Source organism: Meleagris gallopavo, chromosome 13, assembly GCF_905368555.1.
Source record: "Meleagris gallopavo chromosome 13, MGAL_WU_HG_1.1, whole genome shotgun sequence".
Classification (NCBI taxonomy): domain Eukaryota; kingdom Metazoa; phylum Chordata; class Aves; order Galliformes; family Phasianidae; genus Meleagris; species Meleagris gallopavo.
Genome location: NC_139416.1, coordinates 14,785,756 through 14,805,705, shown reverse-complemented (window position 1 = coordinate 14,805,705; position 19,950 = coordinate 14,785,756). Strand labels below are relative to the sequence as shown.

Sequence of the window (19,950 nt, the reverse complement as noted above, 5' to 3'; positions counted from 1 at the left end):
ATGGAGGTGTGGGAATTTGTTTTGCTAATCACTTTTACACATGGTGAAGAAAAATTGCGTGACCCCTCAGACAGCAGTGTTGACCTGTCATAAATATGTCAGAGATCAGATGAGTTTGTTCCAGATCAGCTTAAAACTGAAAACCCACATGGAAGGGTTGTGATACTCTCTGCTCTATTTTTCAGTTCAGAGCTCTTTCAGAACACGAGGTAAATGGATAGGAAGGACATCTGCCTGTTATTTTGTTCTTAGAAGAAAACTCAAATAGCAGGAATATTTATTTGCATCAGCAAAGACTACTTCCTCTACATTTTTCTCCTTGCAATGCTCTGGGCTGCCTTAGATTTATCATTTCTCTATGACCAGGTGCATGGCTGGGACAGAACCAATCCACTCACCTGCTTTCAGTTGCAAAAGCAAGTCAAGCACTTTAAGGCAAACGAAACTTCCAAGTGCTGCTTAGACACGTTAGACAAGTAGACACCTGCTTAGACACTTAGACAAGTGCTCCTGTTCTGCTTAGACATGTTGCCACCTATTGACAGAAGTGCAAATCAAGAAGCCAAGACCACAAAACATCAGTTGAAACCAGAAAACAAATTAAGTGCAGATGCCACCACCACTGATACCACTTCAGGAAAGGATGTCGATCCATTCTAGCAAGTCTAACTGCTGCTCTACAACACATGGCATTAAAACAGTAATATGTAACAAAAAGGTACACTCTGTTCAAACATAGCAAGGTGAAAAGAGCCTGTCAATAAAAGCCAACTGTATGTGGAACCGAGGAGCTGTGAACAATACAGAAGCCATGAAGCATTAAAACCCCAGACACTTGATGTGCTTGATCCACATGACTTTGAATCCTTGACTTCAAAATCTTCACAAATACTTCCACCTGTGAAAGATGCCACTCCCAAGGACTCTTCAGACCCCTCTTAGAAGAATAAAAAAGGCATTATCTCTCAGAAGGTACTTCAGTTGAGATTGCTTCCCATAGCCATGATGCTAAATGAACAGAGAAGAAGGATAGAAAGGGAGCTGACATCATGAATGATAAATGAGGGCAAACGCAGCAATTCATGAACTACCACAACTCTTCTCAAGTCATACAGAGGTCACACTCCTGCAAGAAGATCCTGAGCAGTTATCCTGGGACTGTGCTCTTACATCAGACAGAAGTATAGCGGCCATTTCTAATCTTGCTGCTTCAAAAAGAAGCACTCATCCATCATGCCTGCACGCAGATTCCATGCACAAAAAGAACAAAGTACACAAAACATGATATCCAAGGCTCTTTAGCTTACAATGTCAGGAATAGGTATGTTGAGGTCAAGGAAGGAAACACACCAGAAATACTGGTGGTTCCACTGCCTCCTGGGCCATTACCTTCCTTAAAGCTCCACCACACTGCAAGAGCTGCACTAAAACCTAGATTGAATGGACATTTCCATATTGCAATATGACATCTGTTTTTTCTCCTTGTTAACCTGTAGAGGAAAAAAAAAATTTCTTGCAAGACACTGGGATATTTGTAGTTTTTAAAATACTATTAATAGCACTATAAGCTGGTGAATGCCAGTTACTTCCACATAGGTTCAGTTTCTTTTTGATCATAAGATAGATCTATTAGAACCTTAAACAGCTTATTCTGGGGATGAAGTGCAGCCTCTTCATTCAGATTCACTTTGAATGACTGCTGTAGCTTACTGTGGGGATGAGGCATTTGATACTGCTGATCACTGAATCAATGCCTAACTTAAAGAACATTCTACTCTGTGGGGCATTTAATAATACTCTTACCTTAAAGGTGCTAAATCCTAGTGAACTTCACAGACATCATTTGCATACGTTCCTCACTAATTTGGCTCCTAGAAGAAAGGGAAATGACCTGAAAAGCAGACAATGGTGAGACCTGACAGTCACTTACAATTCTTCCTTGTTTTAAGTATTTTACTAAAGTAAAAATAATAACTATTTATTATAAAAGTTTATTATAAAAGTAAAAACAATTTCTGTTTAATAGATACACGTTCTGTGTATCCTATGTATTCTTTTTTTTTCCAACATTCTAAATAGAGAAACTTTCAGATCAAGTTCTGTTTCACTTTTCTGTTAAACAAAAAGCAAGTTAAATTAGCAATCTTTTTATAGACACATCAGTCACTGCAATTCAGTAATATCAGCTTCTTCACCTGCAGGACAAGGAGCATGTTCCCCAGCACTCAGGGCAGAGAGTCACTGCAACTTACACTTCCTCTTTTAATGCTCTGATGAAAATTTGGAATTGGGAAATAAGATACCAGTGCAAGACTCCCAACAGCACATCATTTTAACTTTAAAACAGAGCATTAGATTGAGGAATTCCACATCACTGTAGATTCATATATTTATTGATAAAGCATGTGCATAAATGTAAGTTTTTTAGCAGTTTTCTGCCATCAACTTGTGTCCAGGTATCGGAACATCACAGCTAAAGAATAATCACCTTCTGGAGGCATAATTTCAGAAAGATAATGCACCAATCGGGCTTTGTTTCTGTGTGATGCTTTTATAATATTAAAAAAACAGAGCACTTTTAGAATGGAGTAATTGAAAATTTCCATTCATACTTTCACATAGAAGGAACAGATCATTATAGCTGATTCTAAGATCTGTCTGCATCTTTCATCTCTTTCAATACTCCTTGTATCTGAAGATCTCAGCCAATGACTATTTGCAGTCAAGCTCTACCTCAGCTGTTTAATTTCCAGGAAACATGTAAGGAATTTTTTAGCAGTAACTCTTGTTCTCCCTGCTGTTCAGTCATAGTGCTACAGTTACTCATTCTGACAGAACAGAGACATCCTCCAACAAACCATTCTCTTCCTCTCTTTGTCTCCATCCCTCTCACTTCTCTACAGGAGGTATCCTTTCTTGTGCTGTGCTCCATTTACACTTGTCAAGTCCTCTCTTTTCCACTATGTAGAAAATTCAAACATGTATGCATCTGTGAAATGAATAACATTAATAGCATAGCCTGGAAGGAAAAATAAGTCTCCCATTCAGAGAACAGAAAACATTACTATTTCAGTGAGAAAAAATGAAAAATAAATGGGGTTAACAGTTAGTAAAAAACACGTTCATTATAGTGATTACAAGTTGCAGCTCTGCAGATGGCTAATAAATTCTTCAAGACAATAGAAAAAAGGTTAAACATTGAAATTAAAATATATATTTCCCTGTTTTCCAGTTCTCTGCCAAATAAGACTATTTTGCTGAAATTTCTAAAACAGTCAAGTATCTCACCTATCAGATTAGGAGTTCTTCCTATAATCTGATTCATAAGCACGTGTGAAAATAGATCTAAATCACAGCTAGAAAATACAGAGGACATAGAAAAATCTTTAAGCTCTTTCTCTTGTAAAGAAAGTGAAAATCTATGTTGAGATTATGATTGCACTTGCTTAGGGGACAGGTGATTTTTTTATTGTTGGAAGAGCCCACAAATAACTAACATAGCTCTACTGTTGTTTCATAGGTAAAAGGTTTGCACAGAGATGCTATCAGGTATGAACCAAGCACTTCCAAAATACTGGTGAGCAAAATTGCTACTGATATGCCTTCTGTAAGCGTGGTTGACTGGAGACTTGGCCCAGTCAACCAAGTTTACAAGAAATCAATTAAAAACTGGTTACAATTTAGTTTCCAGCAAGTCTGCAGCAAGAAACACTGTTTCCAGGAAAGGGACATTTCTAGTTTACTAAAGCAAACCTTCTTTGTGCTTCCTTCAGGAAAGACTTGAAAGAAAGGGATACTGAACAATATACATGTAAGAATTTGCCAAGAAAGGAGGGAGGAAGGTAATAGAAGGCACCCAGAAAGGCTGCCAAGTAAAGGCCTAGAACATAAAGATAAATTCACAGCACGTGATAAAGCCTAATTAAGTTATGTGACCTTGAAGATATTGTGTTTTTCTGCCACGGGAAACAGCAGCTTCTTGTTTACAATCAGATTCTCTCAGGAATAAAGCCATTCCTGTCCAGGAAAAGGAAACAAACTTAAGTGCTAGATCAGCTGGAAGGGTTTCCTGTATTCAAGGCACTAAAAACAACAAAACAACAACAATAACAACAATAACAAAAAAACAACTGCTGATAAGTGTAAAAATACAATGAGACAACATGAGACAACACCTGGAAGTTAAATCAACATTTTATTTTTATGTCCAAACCTCTCAAGGACCAATTCCACAGGACATATCAAATCCAAATCCTGAGCCAGAAAGAAAACTTGCCTCTCCCTTCAATTGTTTTGATGGAATGCAGTCAGCTTGCACAGATACAATTTCTTGAGGCAAAGGAAATTCAGAATCTATATGCAAGCTGATCAGGAGTGCTTTTACCACCAACGGAAGGAATAACAGTCAATTCTCATCAACACCAAACAAGAAAGCATTTTAAAAATGGGTGGAGCTTCCCTGATTTCTAAACAGCCATAATCTTCCTCTCAAGCTTAAGAGTCTGTCCTGCCTTCTAGACCATCTTGACATCTTTGAAAGCTTCACAAGAATGGTCTGTTTGAAGTGTCTGACTGCTGTCTGGAGGGCAGATCTGCTCCATCTGAATAATAAGCCTGAAATAACACCACTAAACTCATCAGCATCTCATTCCTGCAACAGGAATAGCCTGTAACTTCAGCAAGGACAGTCAGTACTTTATGCATCTGATTCTTTCAAAGATAATTTTAAATGCTCTAAAGAGAAATGCATACAGCCTCCAGGAAATACCTTCCATCCTTTGCTATCACTACAACTGAAAGCTGCGTTGTGCAAATAGTGACCTCAGCATGTAATAGCACTGAAAGCAGCAGCATGGAACACCACAGAGTGTTTCAGTTGTGACTGCAGCCACTGTAATAGTACAGCTGAGCTTTCCATCACAGAGTATGTGCTCATTCGTCTTCTCTGAACTAATATGCAAGTTGACAAGATATACAAGAGCAGAAATGAGCATTTTGTATTTTCCAAATAACAGAAAAGGTTTGGATCATTATTGCTAAGCACAGGGCTTATGCAAGAGGGGAAGGGGACAACAATCATCCATGGTCCTACTCAATCTAGTCTAGCTTTTTAAATTTTAATGATATTAAAAGTTACTCTATGAATTAAAATATATTGCAAAATAATATAAGCTAATAAAAAGGACTGTAATTTTAAAGTAGGATACTCTGAAAGCTAATCATCATAATGCAGTTAATTTCTGCTTAGGACTCTTGAAAATTACAGGTTTAGGTAAGAGTGCTGAACAACAAGTAATCCTTCTGAACCAAGAGCCTCTTGTGGAAAAAAAGACTTATCTGGGAGCAGAAACTACTGCAGACGTGCTCTTCATGTGTACAAGATGATTGAAGGCAGATTGAATTTTGCACACATTAAGAAGTCCGAGATGGAGCACCACTACTCCTACAGCCCAAATGCTGCTGGTCAAAGGAATCCAGCCTGAGCTATATACACCCATTTTGGCACAAAAACTCTAAGCAAAGGCTCACTTAAAGGAAAGAACCTCCCTTATGGTCGTTTCAGATTCATAAAAATACAGCATCTTCTTATTCTGATTACATTTGTGTTGTATGTTTTAAGTTCCCAGGATTTATTGAGAAGTAGAAAAACATAGGAAAACTTAAGTTTTTCCTGCCTCTGGAGATGAAGGACTGACATTGTAAGATTGCTGTAAGTTACAAAAACTCTACCTATTCAAAAGATAGCTGGCTTTCCAAAGATAAGATGTTGCAGAGCAATGGGTGGTGCTTACTAACAGGCACTGTATGCCCTACTTGTGCCTCTACAGAAGATCACAGCAGAAAACAAAAGGCAAAAATTGATTGAAATTCACTTTATTCCAAAATATGTATAATTTACAGGACTAAATAAGTGTTTCATTTGTGAACACAAGGTTTCAATACTTGTGTGAATAACTTACTAGTAGCTCTGTGTAACAATTCAGTTTCCAACATAAGGAAATATGAATCAGTATTTTGGCACAGGTTGTTTTTTTTTGTTTGTTTTTTGTTTATTTGTTTTGCTGCATGCATTAATATACTTAAACGTTTCACAATTGTTAGGACAACATTCCTTCTTTGGGATTGTCACTCATAAAACAGGTATCAGAAACAAATACTTGCTTTTCTCTGCTTATTGCAAGTTTATTGGCTTAAATAGCAAGAATCAAAGATGAACAACCTTTGAAAACTAGATTTGTCTGCTAGATCCCACCAGTTGATGAGAATATTTTCAGGACATTTCTCAGCTTTATTAACTCACACATGCTTTGGGAAAGGCTCACCCATTAAATACATTACTCATCATTCTAAATAGTTTCAAGTTTAAACTAGATCATTATCAGGTTTTGAATTCTGTAAGTTGAAAAAATATGGCTACTTTCATATCTAGCTTTATTCTTACCACAGATGCACTTGCAAATATCTGTAAAATAGAGTATTGTCAATCTAGCTCTGCATGCGAGTGCCTGAAGCATGCATGTAAAGCGTTCCTCATTGAGAAATGGCTACGGCATGGCTTACTTCATCACAAGCCATCCATCATATTCCACTGCTAGTTATGTTGAAGATACTCCTGAAAAACCAGCACATGAGAAAGAATCAGAAGCGAAGGACTTCTGTTATTTAACCAGAGATCTGCAGCTCAGTCAGGGATTTCCACTGTTTCAGGCCGTCTGATGACATTTTCAGTCAAGTGGAAGAGTCACACACATGAAGACAAACATCAACCTGACTGCATGGCAACGCAGAACTGAACAACGTAGTTCCTTGATGCTGTTCACTGTATAGCAATGGCACTTTAAGCAAGAAAATGCAGTCCTGCTCTAACCACTAAATCCTTTTAGCACCCATTTTGATTCACACGAACCACAGAAAGAAACAACAAATCAAATCAAGACCCACCGCAACAAAAAGAACAGAAGATGCACGTTTGCCCCATGCATTGAAGCAGCTTGCTGTTCAACAACCCTATCCTCATAGTGTTCAAGTGGAATTGTTACGGAAGTCTGTTTACAGTAGATCTATTATGAACACAAGCATAGCAGCACCTTCACTCAAACAGGAATGAAAAAGCTCACAACATTAAAAACATTTTGGTGTGAATGTATTTGGAACTGTAAATTGTACACTGAGATGATGGTAAAAAAAAAAAAAAAGAAAGAAAAAGAAAAAGAAAGAAAAAAGTCAAAAGTATCCAAAAGGAAGCTGTACAACCTGATAATAAAGGCAAGTAAGTTTGGTTCACCTCTGAGTTGTCATTTCAGTAACATTGTGCAAGTTTAGCACCTTACGTTGATTCAGTATGGTTCTATTGATCTTACTTATCCCACATAGGGTTATTAAAAAAAAAGTCAAAATCAAACAACCAAAAAGCCCTGAAGACCCTAAAATCCCAATCCTGCCAATGCTTACATCTCTTATCCAGCCACACAGAAAGATCAATTTGCATCTGTCTCAGCATGTGAGGGTGTGTTACCAGGATAAAGACTTAAAACAGTGGAAGGCAGTCACCTTTCTTTGTTCTGTTGCCTCTACACTCTCAAGGTATATGGCTAACAAGGACATTTAACCTTTTGTTTTCAATAGAGAAAAGGTGTGAGAGTGAGTCTTGGAATAAAATATGGAAAGGAGTGTTAGTTACACATATTAAGTTATAGATCCTGAATTGTTTAAAACTGGAGTTTTTTACAGCTTTTAAAGTTAAATAGCTGCACACATCTTTTTCCTTAAGATTTCATATCCTTTGGAAATGAGAAGTTTCTACACACAAACAGCTTTGCATAGCTAGATTCTGGAGCATTAATACGTTGACTTTAAACTAGCAAGATCTCTTAGGCTGCCTTTAAGAGCCAGAGGAGGACTCCCTCCTTTCCCAAAGCAGAAACAAGCATTTACAGCCACGGTAGTGGAAACAGACACAAGCTTAACTCCAAAAAATAGAAGAAACTCTATCTACTCTCATACAAACAAATATGTAAGGCAACAAGACATGATGTAAGACAGAACTCTTTTTTCTCTTTTTCTGAGGGCTGTTTTGTGCTTTTCATAGAACGTGTGTCCTACATTTTCTTGGGACATAGTTAACTTTTCTAACAATCAGTGCTCTCCCAGAAGACAAAAGTTTCAAGCACATCTGTTCAGTTTTGCCCACTCATGCACACTAACAGCCAATGGGGGATTACATCCATCAGTTGACCAGACACTGGTGTAAAATTTATCTTTTTTTCTTTCCAGAGAAGCTGCATTGAAGAATTCAAGCATGGAACTTAATGTATACACAACTGTATTATTCTTAAACAGCACAAAACTAAATTCTGCAAAGATATCTGTGACTTATGATTATCTTCAGCTATCTAAGAAAACTAAGACACTGATATTTTGAAATTATTTAAAACAAATTGGATAGTATAGCTAACAAATTCACCTTTCCTGACCAGTTCTTAGCAGAATGCTGTAGTCTCAGCAAGGTTGAAATTACAGTAAACTAAACGCAGGATGAAGGTGTTTTTTTTTTTTTTTTTTCCTGACACCATGATGAACCATGAAGAATTTGGAAATAGCCTGACCAACTGTAGCAATTTGTCAGACTCTACAGGTTACTGGAGCACTATCTTTCCTAGAGACAAAAAACTGGACTTGCTGAAGCAGTGGTTAATAGACAGTGGCATATCTCAGCCTTTCTCCTTAAATACAAAAGAAACGCACAAGTCTACCACTAATTAGACTAATTAAACTACTAATTCAGTTTTAGAATAGTATTTACACAGACATCCAGATCAAGAGCCAGCAATGGCAGCGTAACTTAATTAAGCAGGAAATGCAAAGAGCAAGCACAAGTAGTATTAGTATCACTTCCAGATAAAAGTTTGTGCTAAAAGGTTGTGGACAACCTGATGTTACTTTTCATATAGCGGCTCAAATGGCAGTGGAGGACACAGAGGAGAGAATGAGCAAAATAGTAAGTCACTACTGACCAATACTTACAATAGAGTCAGTGCCTTGAAAATCAAATCAGAGACAAACTGCAGAAAAAGGGAGATAAGTATCATTTTAGTACTACCAAGAAATAGCTCTCAGTGAAGTTTATTTTGAAAACAGTGGTCAAAATAGTCCATTACCCATTTAAAATAAATTGTTTCATTTTTAAGAATACGTAGTATTGACTAAGGATATTTTGGACCAGGTTTCAGTAGCTTTACTGTGGGATTCTGCAACTACGGACAGCCTGATTGCAGCCTTTGCATTTTCACAAAAATATTTAATATATCCAAAATGAAGGACATACGCCACCAGTGCAGGATTCTGATACTTATCAGATTGCTGTGTTGACTTAAATATGGCAATTTAAAGAGCGGTAAGATAAAATCAAAAGGTATTGCTCATTTTCAAGAAAACAAGCTAGCTGTGTTGGGTGAGTAACTGTACTCCCACATCCTTGAGCTGAAGATACGAAGCTGTGCACAAAACACAGCAAGTCTTCAAAAACTGCAGCTTGGACAGCCGTTAGTGGTGGGATGCCTAGCAAACACGCAGACAGTACCTCCAACAACAGAGAAGTAAAGCCCAGGAACATGACATAAAGATGTTTCATTTTTCAATTAATGTAATAGAAACTAAAACCTGTCCAGGACAAAAACAGAGGCCTACATTTCTGCAGGCATTACAAGAAGATAAGAATCGGTTAAGGCCAAATTCCAGCATACATTCACAACTGGCTTTGTTTTTTCCATGTGAATACATCTGCTACAAGCACAGTACAAAGGGTAAAATAAATACAAAAATCCAAGAGGTCACATGTTTCTCTTTGACAGATCAGTCCAAGTTTTTGATTACACTCAGAAAACTTCCCAAAAGCTGCAGGAACCACCTGCTTCAGATCAATGTGCAAAAGCAAAATACATCTTTTCTGAAAGGGTTTTTGTGAGCACATCTCCCAGCTCTGTTGTATGCAGTTGAGTTTGCTTCAGTTCTGGAAACATAAATCCAAGTACAGGAAAAGAAATATTTCACAGAATTCAGTTTCTCATGCTTGATGGTTTTTGTTAAGGTAGTGGAAATATAAGCCATTGTGACATTTCCCAACTTACATCTTCATGGAAAATAGAGGAATTTCAGAAAAAACAAACTATTCCAGTTTCTGAGGCACAAACACTGTAACATTTATGTCTTACAGTCAGAAATAATTCAAGCAAATCCCTTCTGAAGACTTTAAATCACTTCAGTCCCATTGATGACAAGGGCTAAAAGGACATCGTAACAATTTTCCAAGTGATTATGTATTCTAAGCTCTTTTTCTACCCTTCAAAGGGCATCAGTAGCACCTGGGAAGAACAACTACTGCTTTCTACATGTTTTGCAAACCATCAGTGCTCCATAATTCAAGTCTACATGTATCTATGGCTGCTGGACGGGTGTTCAAGTTGCAATGTTCTGAACAGGAGAAAGAGCTGTGAAGGCATAAAGGAAAAAATGGTACGGCTTATTATGTTCATGCCAGATTAAAAATACAAGCTACCAAAAAAAGTAAACAGAAGTAGCTTACACTAAAAGAATCCTCCCCTGCAATTCAGGGAAGCATCTGAATTGGACAGGCCAGGTTTTGGTCTAGCATAGTGGAACCCTATACATAAGCCAGAAATAGATATACGTGGGACACTTTCAAAAGGTTCTTCAGTTTAAATGAAGCAGTTTGTAATGAAGATTGAGCAAAAAACATAGGCACCACAAACTGTTTAAGGTTCAAATGTACATTAACATGTTATGCTCCCCCCCCCCTTATGCACATATAACTTATGTTGAAGTTACATTTTCAATTTAGTACCTTCAGCATGAAAAGTCTTTTAGGCCAACCGCACACAATAACTACATTCAACAATGCGAAATGGGTTACTTGGTCGATGCATCTTTCCCACCCCAATAACTTAATTTCAAACCACAGGAAACAGTTCTGTTACACAGTACTCAATGACTGGGCTTGTCAGAGCTCTGAAACAAGGAGCACAGCTCTTCACAGGTCTGTGTTTCTACTGAACTGAACTGGGACTCCATTGTATTCCAGGCTAAGTCAGCCAGAAGAAAGTCATCCATTGCTGTCTGTGTCTCATTGCTGGTAAGGAATAAATTCCCAAGATTCTCAAAGCAGCTATCCATAGTCTGTGTTTCAGCACTATTGAGCTGGACTTTGCTTTCTATGTTCTGGTTAGGTACGTTTTTAGTGGCAGGATATACTTCTGTCTGGGTTTCTGTATCTGATGAGTCAGTGCTCATGGAGAAACTAGACTGCTTCAGAATACTTCCTAAAGGCAGATGGGTATTGCTGTCCAAAAAGAAATTCAAGTCTGTCTGCGTCTGTGTATCAAACATCTCCAAACCTAAGAAGTTAGAATTTCCTCTGCAGCTATATGATTGAGTGGCACTATCTGAGAATAAGAAATCAGTTTGAGTTTCAATATCTAGTGACTCCAAAACTGGCTCGGAGGGTAGGGTACCAAGCTCACTCTCTTCAGTCTGAGTTTGGATATTGGATGCTGAAAAGAACTCTTCAATGTCAAAGTCTATTCCAGTGCTCTGTGATGAACCAGATGGCAGATGCGTGTCAGCATTAGAACTAGTCTCAGACAAAAGGCCACGATTATCCAGTGTCTGGCCAGACATGTTTCCTGAAAAGATATTTTCCAGATCACTTAGCAAGTCCATTGTCTGAGTTTGATTATCCATCGTATTTTGAGGTGGAAGTATATTAGCCTGGGTACTGAACCCAATAAGAGATTCAGACTTCACTGTGTCTTGATTGAGGCTCTTGCAATTACTCCTCTGCAGCAAGGTTTGATCTATATTTGTAGCCATTAAGTTATTTTCTGGAAGTTCAATTTGAGTAGAACCATTATATGATGAATGAACATTTTCAAAGATGTCACTGCACATTACAGCCTGGTCCATTTGCACTCGTCCATCAATAGAATCCTGCGTCCTACTGGTTTGAGTCTCTCTAGAAATGCCACACGTTGGAAAACAAGCCTGACTAAAATCATCAGTCTGAGCAGCTATGGACGAAGTCAGTTTGGAAGCAGGCAGTAATGTCTGTGTTTGTACACTGATGGGTAATGAAACCTGTGAACTAAACGACAGATCTGTCTGAGAACAGGAAGATACAGAAGAATCGGGAGTCCAGGCTGCAGCTGGTACAAAATTTGGAGAAACATAAGATAAGTCAGTCTGTACATTTATTGAAGAAATTTTATTCTTGTGACAAACATTCCCCAGCTCTTGTCCTGGGCTACTTGATGCAACCTTATCCAAGTCAACTTGTACACCAGTACTTACTGCTTCGTTATCACCAGAGTTTGTCACTTTCGAAACTGGCATAGAATCTTTAAATACAAGTGTTTCCGCCTCCAGTGCTGGAATCAGAATTCCCACAGATTGAGGCAATAAATGAACAGTACTCACAACTGAACCTTGATTATCAACAGCCACTACAACAGGCTTGACAGAAGAATCTGTTGCAGATACATACACAGGCAAGTGAGCAAGCTGCATCACTGGAAGTTTAACCAAAGCCACCTTGGGCTTTGGCAAAAGCATCTTCGGTGTACATTTTGGGTGCACTTGCTTTGTGAAGTTAGAATTGCAGGAACCTTCAAAAGATGCCACTAGTTTCACTTCAGATGATTCCAGCTCCTGAGTCCCAGGGTTATTACTGTGTGTATCGATGAATGCTTTATTTGCTTTCTCTGCCAACTGCTGATTATGTACAGAGGTCTCCATTTTCCTTTTCTTACTAGGAGGATCCCTGTGAATATGAGATCAATAATTTATGTTCCCTTCAAGCACAATACATCTGCCATCCATTTTTTGAGCCACTGCATTGCAAATATTAACTCAAATCCCAGATGAGGCTGTATAGGACTAATCCTGATTAAAATAAAAAAGATCTCCAGGAACTTCTGTTTTGTAAAACTTCATGCCTTACCCTCCCATTTAAAAAAAAAAAAAGAAGAAGAAAAAAAAGGTTTCTGCTTTTATGAAGATCTATGTTCTAAATGGAGATTGAGACTTTGAGGCTTTCTCCCCTTTAGATGTTTAACATTGATCTGAAGGCAGTTACTTTGTGATTTTGATGCTAGCTCAGGCTGAGCATTGACAAGACAGGTTTATGAAATTATTGTCAGGTAAAGGTCTCTCACAGAAACTGAGGACACAATTAATTTTTGTGTGAAGGAGTACTAATTTTGCAGCAGCTGAGCCTCCAAGGAAGATAGGTTATGTCTCAGGAAACAGATTGCCCTTTATGAAATACAGGCACACCTGAAAACTATCAATCAAAACATGCATTAAAAAAAATCCACTTACAGTAGCAAAGTTGACTAGGCTATACAAGAAAAACTCAATTGCATTGCACACCACCATTACCAGCTGTAAGCATTTCCAAATCATCTCTACTTCCACAGAACTGCTCCAACAAGAACCACAAACATTTATGCCATGCAGCAAAGTGTCATCAGTAACTTGCTGATGGAACTTTTTGGTTTACATACAGGGAAAACTGATGGTATTGATTAGACAACTGTCTTTGCCTGAAACAAAACAGAAACTGCTAAGAGCAACAGAACAAAGAAATGGCAGATTGCTTTACAGCTAAAACAATCTCAACTAATCTCAGCTAATCTCAAACGTGGTCAACAGAAAGGAGACAGAAAGCCAGTATATGGGGGACAGAGGACTCAGGGAAGCATACAAGCAGCAGTACTTAATTGCTTCAATTTTACCTGTGTTCTGCAGGAATTTCATGTCCAGTTCTGTAAATATGAGACAGTAAAGCTGGTCTGCTGGCATAGGGACACCCACAAGTACACCGGAAAGTCTTGCCACAGTCCTCTATATGCCGTTTCAAATACCATTCTGTACCATAGGAGTTACTACATTTGTCACATTTGTGCTTCTTTTCAGCATGCATCTTCATAAAGTGCTACAATACACAATGAAAAGTAAACATTAGCCCTTCAGCTAAGCCATTTTTAGGAAAACAATATTTGTATATTTTTCTTTAGTTGTTCAATAGCACTAAGAAGCAGGATTAAAATCTTTTGAAATCTCTCAGTAGGAAGGGCTGCCCAAGATGGGTGCAGGCAAGAAGTGGAATGTAACAATTAACGAGACTTTATTTGCACATACTTTGTGTGTACACAAAGTTCCTAGTATGTTCAGCTCTCCAAGCTATGAGAATGAAGTACTGGGAGACTCCTGATCATGTTAGTTCTGTACCAGCAGCTTCCACCACTTCAAAATGCAGGTACAAATTTATGTGTCCTGATAAAATATGAATTTTCTTATTGTCCTTGTCTTATTGGCTAGAGACCAATCTTCCCAAAGAGTCTATGTTGCAACATGTAGATACTCTTGAGAATCTACTATTGTGCAAACACTATCGAGTCAAACAGGACAGCTACAGAGCAACCAGCAGAACTTTTGCTTTTCATTTATGGCACCATGTAGCATTCATCTCCTACAGTCCAGGCTTCCATAGGTGACCAACAGAAGTATGCTTTTTGATCTTTCACAAAGAAACCCATTTTACGTGTTTCTTAATCAGATGTCTTGCAAGCAAATGTATTTTGATAGTGAAACAGAAAAAAATGTTAAACCTTGACCACTGGAAAAAGCATTTTAAAAGCCTCTGCTGCATTTCAAACTTTCATTGTTTGCTGCTGATTTTTTCCCCTCTCTGATCTTTCTCAGTCTTACTAATTTGCAGAGAGCAGCTGTCAATTTTAGCAGAACATACCACCATCTGCTTGATCAAAAGCTTCAAGCCCTCTGATGCAAATTCACCAACCATATGCCCACATGGAGCTAATGCACATACAACCCGAGCCCTGTATACATGCTGAGGACTTGCTCCTATCTGAATGAGAAAGCATGCACTCTAGAGTAAAGATGGTCTGGAACAAATTGGTATGATATTAATCTGTAGGAAAAAGGAATACCTGTTTTACAAGAGAAAATTGGGAAAATGGTCTGTTTGGTCCTCGGGGGCAGCCTTCAATAGGACAGCAGTAGAATTTCTGTGGAGTTTTCAAACCCTTCCTTATTGGTGCATTAAATTTTCCATCCTAAAAAAAACAATAAATTGAGAAGCTGACAACAGTTCTACAGGTTTGTAATTAAAGGCAGCATTCAGAATACACCTCAACTTTGGCTCAATTATTTTACACACCTCAATGAGTTGAAAGCACTTCACTAAGCGAATGGGAAGTTCTAATGGAATTTTCCACCTCCATGGATACTATCTTGCAAATTCATCAAAATTACTGAGTGAAATCATAACAAGCTTCATGAAGTACTGGTACTGTACTATCTACCTCCTCCAAGATATTTGCTCAAGGCTGCAAGATACACCCATCTATTACACGATTTGAGCCAAAAACCTTTTTCCCACAGGAAATTAAGTTACAAACCAAAATTTGTCCAGTCTACAAAACTGACAGCTGGTATGTCAATTCTGAAACTCCAAACATGAATTTACCTGTGCATTCCAATAATATGATACATATAAAAATACAATAAAAATATATCATGTACCTCACAAGAATTATCACACACACACAACAAAAGAAAGAAACATTAAGTGGCTCAAAGACAACCACAAAAATACCTATAAAAGGGACACACTGATGGGAACATCCAAATTATTCAACAATAGAGAACCTATTGCTACTGAAAACACAGCCACAGCCGGTCAAGACACATCCCTCTATGTATAACCTAACCAAAGGAGTCTTTGTGGAAATACCAAACGACTGTATTACCAAAAAGTTAAAAGCAAACTACGAGCAAAAGCTGATGCTCTGGTTACCTGACAGTCTCCTTACACCATGAGACTGAGCAGGAGGCCGACCCAGAGCCAATTACAGCAGCCTGCAGTAGCCTTCCAGGTTCATTGCTCAGGTAGGAATTACCAGCATAGACCCTTGTTTGAGATCTGCACCTGATTTTCCTCAGTATGATAAGAGTGGGAGGAAGCAGGGGAAGTGGTGAAATGTGGAAGCCATGGCAGTGATTTCTCAGCTGCTTTCTTTGGGCAGAATTCCAGCCCTGTCATGTTTGCACAGGTCAGACCATATGCAAGGACTCACAAAGTGCAATAGGCTCAGGTGAAGTAAACAGCTGTCATTTCTCACTCTAAATCCCCACTACCAGAATAATTCCGTCAAGGGGGAGTTTTCTTGTAATGCTGTAGCACTTTAAGCAGCAGCCTTTCCCATGGACAAGCTATTCAGTAACAGGCGTGTTTTATCTCTGCTGAATAACCACTGTGAAATCTGGTTGTTCCAGCCCCACTGCCTGCAATTACACTCTTTAACTCCAAATTTTTCCAGAAATAATTTCACTAGATGCAAGTCTTCAAGCCTTTGGGAGGAATAATATTTATCCCTTTAATCAAAGCTGCATTTGTACTCTCCAAGTGCAGATGAAATTGGTAAGCTTAGTAAGCAGCAGTTTGAGTTATTTAGGAATACATGAGAATTTATTCAAAGCATGCTACATTTAACACTGCAATTCAATAAATGACAGGAAAATATGTTCAGGCACTCAGCAGATATACCACAGTCAGATTTTAGAAATGGCTTCAGTACTAAGGTGTGGAATAATGCCAACTGTTATCAAAACACATAAACATAAGTAAGAAGATGTAACAGCTGGAACACAGATTTTCCAGGTGCAGATCACAACAGATCTGCTGTGACAAGTTGAGAGATTCCGTATGCATACAAGTAACCCTAACCAGACACTATCCTTGTTTAGACTTTCTTCAAAGCCATCCTGGCTCTACAAGATTAATCACACATATTTTAGGCATTTTCACAAGTCCTTTCTTTGTACATCCGATTTTATTCCCCACATTTCTGCAATACCTACTGACAGCTTTACTGGAGGTATTTGTTGCACACTAACACCTCACAGCACAGCCAGTTGCACTGTAAGGAACACTAACACTTGGGACTTGTACCAACAGCAAGGAGGAGCAGGCAGCAGCAGTCTGTGCTACAGATTTAGCCAAGGTGAACTTTGTGACGTCTGGCTTCCCTGCAGCAGGTTTACTCTGTCTGCTGGATTAACTTAAAACAGTACCTTACAGTAGACTACAGGCAACATTCACAACATTCCTGGAAGCAGGAGATGATAGCTCTGAGGAAATAAGTCCACTCTGCTTTAGAATAAGAACTATATAAGAACTAAGTGTAACATTTGCATTGGGTCACCTACCCGGAGGGCAAGCTGCGCACTGCAGTGCAGCACTGATGGCAGTCTCCTTGTTGTCACAGGAATCCACTGAATCCTTTATATTAATTCCTCTAGATTCATTTTTAAACTACATAGAAGTCTTCCTCTTCTCTCCATAAAATAACACAGACAAAAGACGGAAGCATTCAAAAGTTTTCAAGCCTAATATATTAAGTGCCAGTTTCTAAATTAAATGTCACTGTTCTCATGTTTTCATTGGCTCAGTTAAGCTAAGAAGTCAGAAAACAAACAGCTAGAAATTAACATTTCACCATTTCTTCTTTGGTAGGCCAAACAAGCCTATTTTTTTTTTAATTTCCACTTGCCATTTATAATTGTTGAAGATTCTACGCATCTTCGGTATTTCACCTTATTTGAATCAGATTCTTACCCTGACACAGAAAGCCAATATCCTTCTGCAATATTCCACGCTTGTCCTTCCCACAGCAGCACTACCCTATTGGTTACATCCGCAAACAAACAACTTTTACAAGTATTTCCCATCTCAACTACTTCTGTTACAAACCAAGACTGATCAATTTTCTGTTACAGGTTCACAAAAGAATAATAGCACTACTGCATGTAACTCTGTTTTTACAGGCTCATCTTGCTTTCTATGTAAATACCTTCTGCAGTGACAATGCCGCATTGTTTTTGTCATGAAAAGATCCTGCTGGTACTACTTTTATTAATGCAAATTAACCATGCCAGCCTCTCTCCTTTTCAGAATTACTACATTCCCCAGTACCTCCCTACTCTCTTATTTGCTATGCCTCACTTTCACTAATTCTTCATGTTTCGCTGACAAACGCAGTCTACTAAACTACTTTTCTGCCCAAGGAGGTTGTGGATGCCCCAACCCTGGAGGAATTCAAGACCAGGCTGGATGTGGCTCTGGACAACCTGGTCTGGTGGTTGGCGACCCTGCACATAGCAGGGGGGTTGAAACTAAATGATCATTGTGGTCCTTTTCAACTGAGGCCATTCTGTGATTCTATGATTTTTGTCTTGGGAATCAAATCTCTCTTAAAGGGAAAAATTCCTGTATTAGTTCAACTCCATTCCCCTATGGAGACACGGAGTAACAAACTTACATTTACATTTTACTTTAGTACCCTTATTCTCCCATTCAAGATGCATAGTGAAGACATGCATAACGCTGAATATGTTTTACCTGAAAGACAACATGGAAAATTTGATCTCCCTTAAGCCTTGGTAATATTCTCTCTCAATTACAACATTGGAATAAGCGAGATGTTTCTGGGAAGCTGTATGCAACCTGAAACTGTATGTTTCAGTACCTCCCCAAGCTAGATTTAGCAGAAAGGTGCACGAAACATATTACAGTTACACAGGGCACTAAGAAGTCAGCTCAGAGAGAAGCACTTCCTTACTCACCTTAACTGTACAACACACTGCTGCTGCCCTCGCAGCATCAGGGGGCGCTGCAAACACTCAGACCCAGTTCAAAACTGTCTGCTGAGCCTGAAGGACCACTTCAAACTACTCTTATACCTCTATCCATAAATATGCATATGGAAGGCAAAATACATATTAAGACAAAAGTTGTTGGTGCGTATTGCATTTCTATTCAATTTTGTACTTTTCACTGTTTTCAGATGGGAGTTGTAATGCTGAGATTCACAGCAAGTATCCTTGAGATCATTTTCTCCTCCTCACAAACGATGGGCTGAAACGCGCTGTTGATTCCTTCCTTTGCCGTTTCCGTAAACAACAGTTAATTGTTTGCCCTCTGTAGCTGCTTCTTCCCAATGCAGCCAGGAATGTTGTGCTCAGAGTTCTCCAGGAATGGCATTCACCCTCATACCCCCTGCACGGGGACTTGGAGAAAAATAAGAGCAACTTGCTGTCAGGCCACCCTCAGCCACCCACCCTCCTCCCCACACGTAGTGCCGTGGCAATGAGTGCTTCTCTCCAAAATGGCACCCTCAGCTTTTTGTGTTGTCGCTCACCGATATTATCAACAAATAAAGCAGAAGGATGACCCAGCAGAGGCCGGGCACGGCCTGCACACGCTGCCAGCCGCTGCCCATGCTGCGGGTGCACCTCCCACGCCATAGAAAAACAAGCGATACACCGAAGGGAATAAACGGAAACCGAGTCCCAAACTTTGAGCTACCAGCACAGCGGCTGGTACGTAACGGGTAACACTCTGCACATTGCTGCCGTGCAATCCTCCACAGCCCGCCCGACCTGTGCGCACACCGATGCATTTACACATGAACCTGGGCACGCTTCTTCAGGAGGATCTACCGAGACGCCCCGCGATACCCGCGATAGCCGCTCCCCCAGCAGCCCCGCGGGTACCGGCGGCCATCACCGAGCCGGGCGGTACCTGGAGCCGGTGGGCCTTGCTGAGGTGCATGTTGAGAGCCGGGCTGTTGGGCAGCACCTTGCCGCAGCCGGGCACGGTGCACAGGATGTTGGTCCTCACTTGGGACAGCTCCGTCACCGAGGGCCGCACCAGCTCGCGGGCGGGCGGCGGGTCCCCCGCGGTTGGCTGCCCCACGGCCCCGCCGCGCCGCCCCGCCGCCGCCATGTTGCTGTCAGGTGCTCGCGCCCCGCTTCCGGGGGCGGGAAACAGGGGCGGGGAGCGGCCGGCGC

At 39.7% G+C, this 19,950-nt stretch overlaps 1 protein-coding gene and 1 pseudogene across 13 annotated transcripts; one reads left to right on the top strand and one right to left on the bottom strand.

The window, feature by feature from the left end:
* Positions 1 to 60: 60 nt before the first annotated feature.
* On the top strand, positions 61 to 1,466 carry LOC146543501 (uncharacterized; annotated as a pseudogene).
* Positions 1,283 to 19,939, bottom strand: ATMIN (ATM interactor). 13 transcript variants are annotated; one of them, XR_014886048.1, is made up of 8 exons: positions 19,682 to 19,939; positions 15,027 to 15,152; positions 13,809 to 14,008; positions 10,862 to 12,832; positions 9,025 to 9,062; positions 3,937 to 4,017; positions 1,804 to 1,871; positions 1,283 to 1,490 (listed from the first exon to the last, which is right to left on the bottom strand). XR_014886048.1 is itself a non-coding variant. In XM_010718064.2 (4 exons), the coding sequence occupies exons 1-4, from the start codon at positions 19,883 to 19,885 to the stop codon at positions 11,002 to 11,004; spliced, it is 2,361 nt and encodes a 786-aa protein (XP_010716366.2). In that variant the 5' UTR covers positions 19,886 to 19,939; the 3' UTR covers positions 5,859 to 11,001. The 13 variants fall into 13 exon arrangements, 1 of the variants encoding a protein (XP_010716366.2); XR_014886041.1 differs by having other exon boundaries at positions 1,804 to 1,891; positions 9,025 to 12,832; XR_014886044.1 differs by having other exon boundaries at positions 9,025 to 12,832.
* Between the last annotated feature and the right edge of the window lie 11 nt (positions 19,940 to 19,950).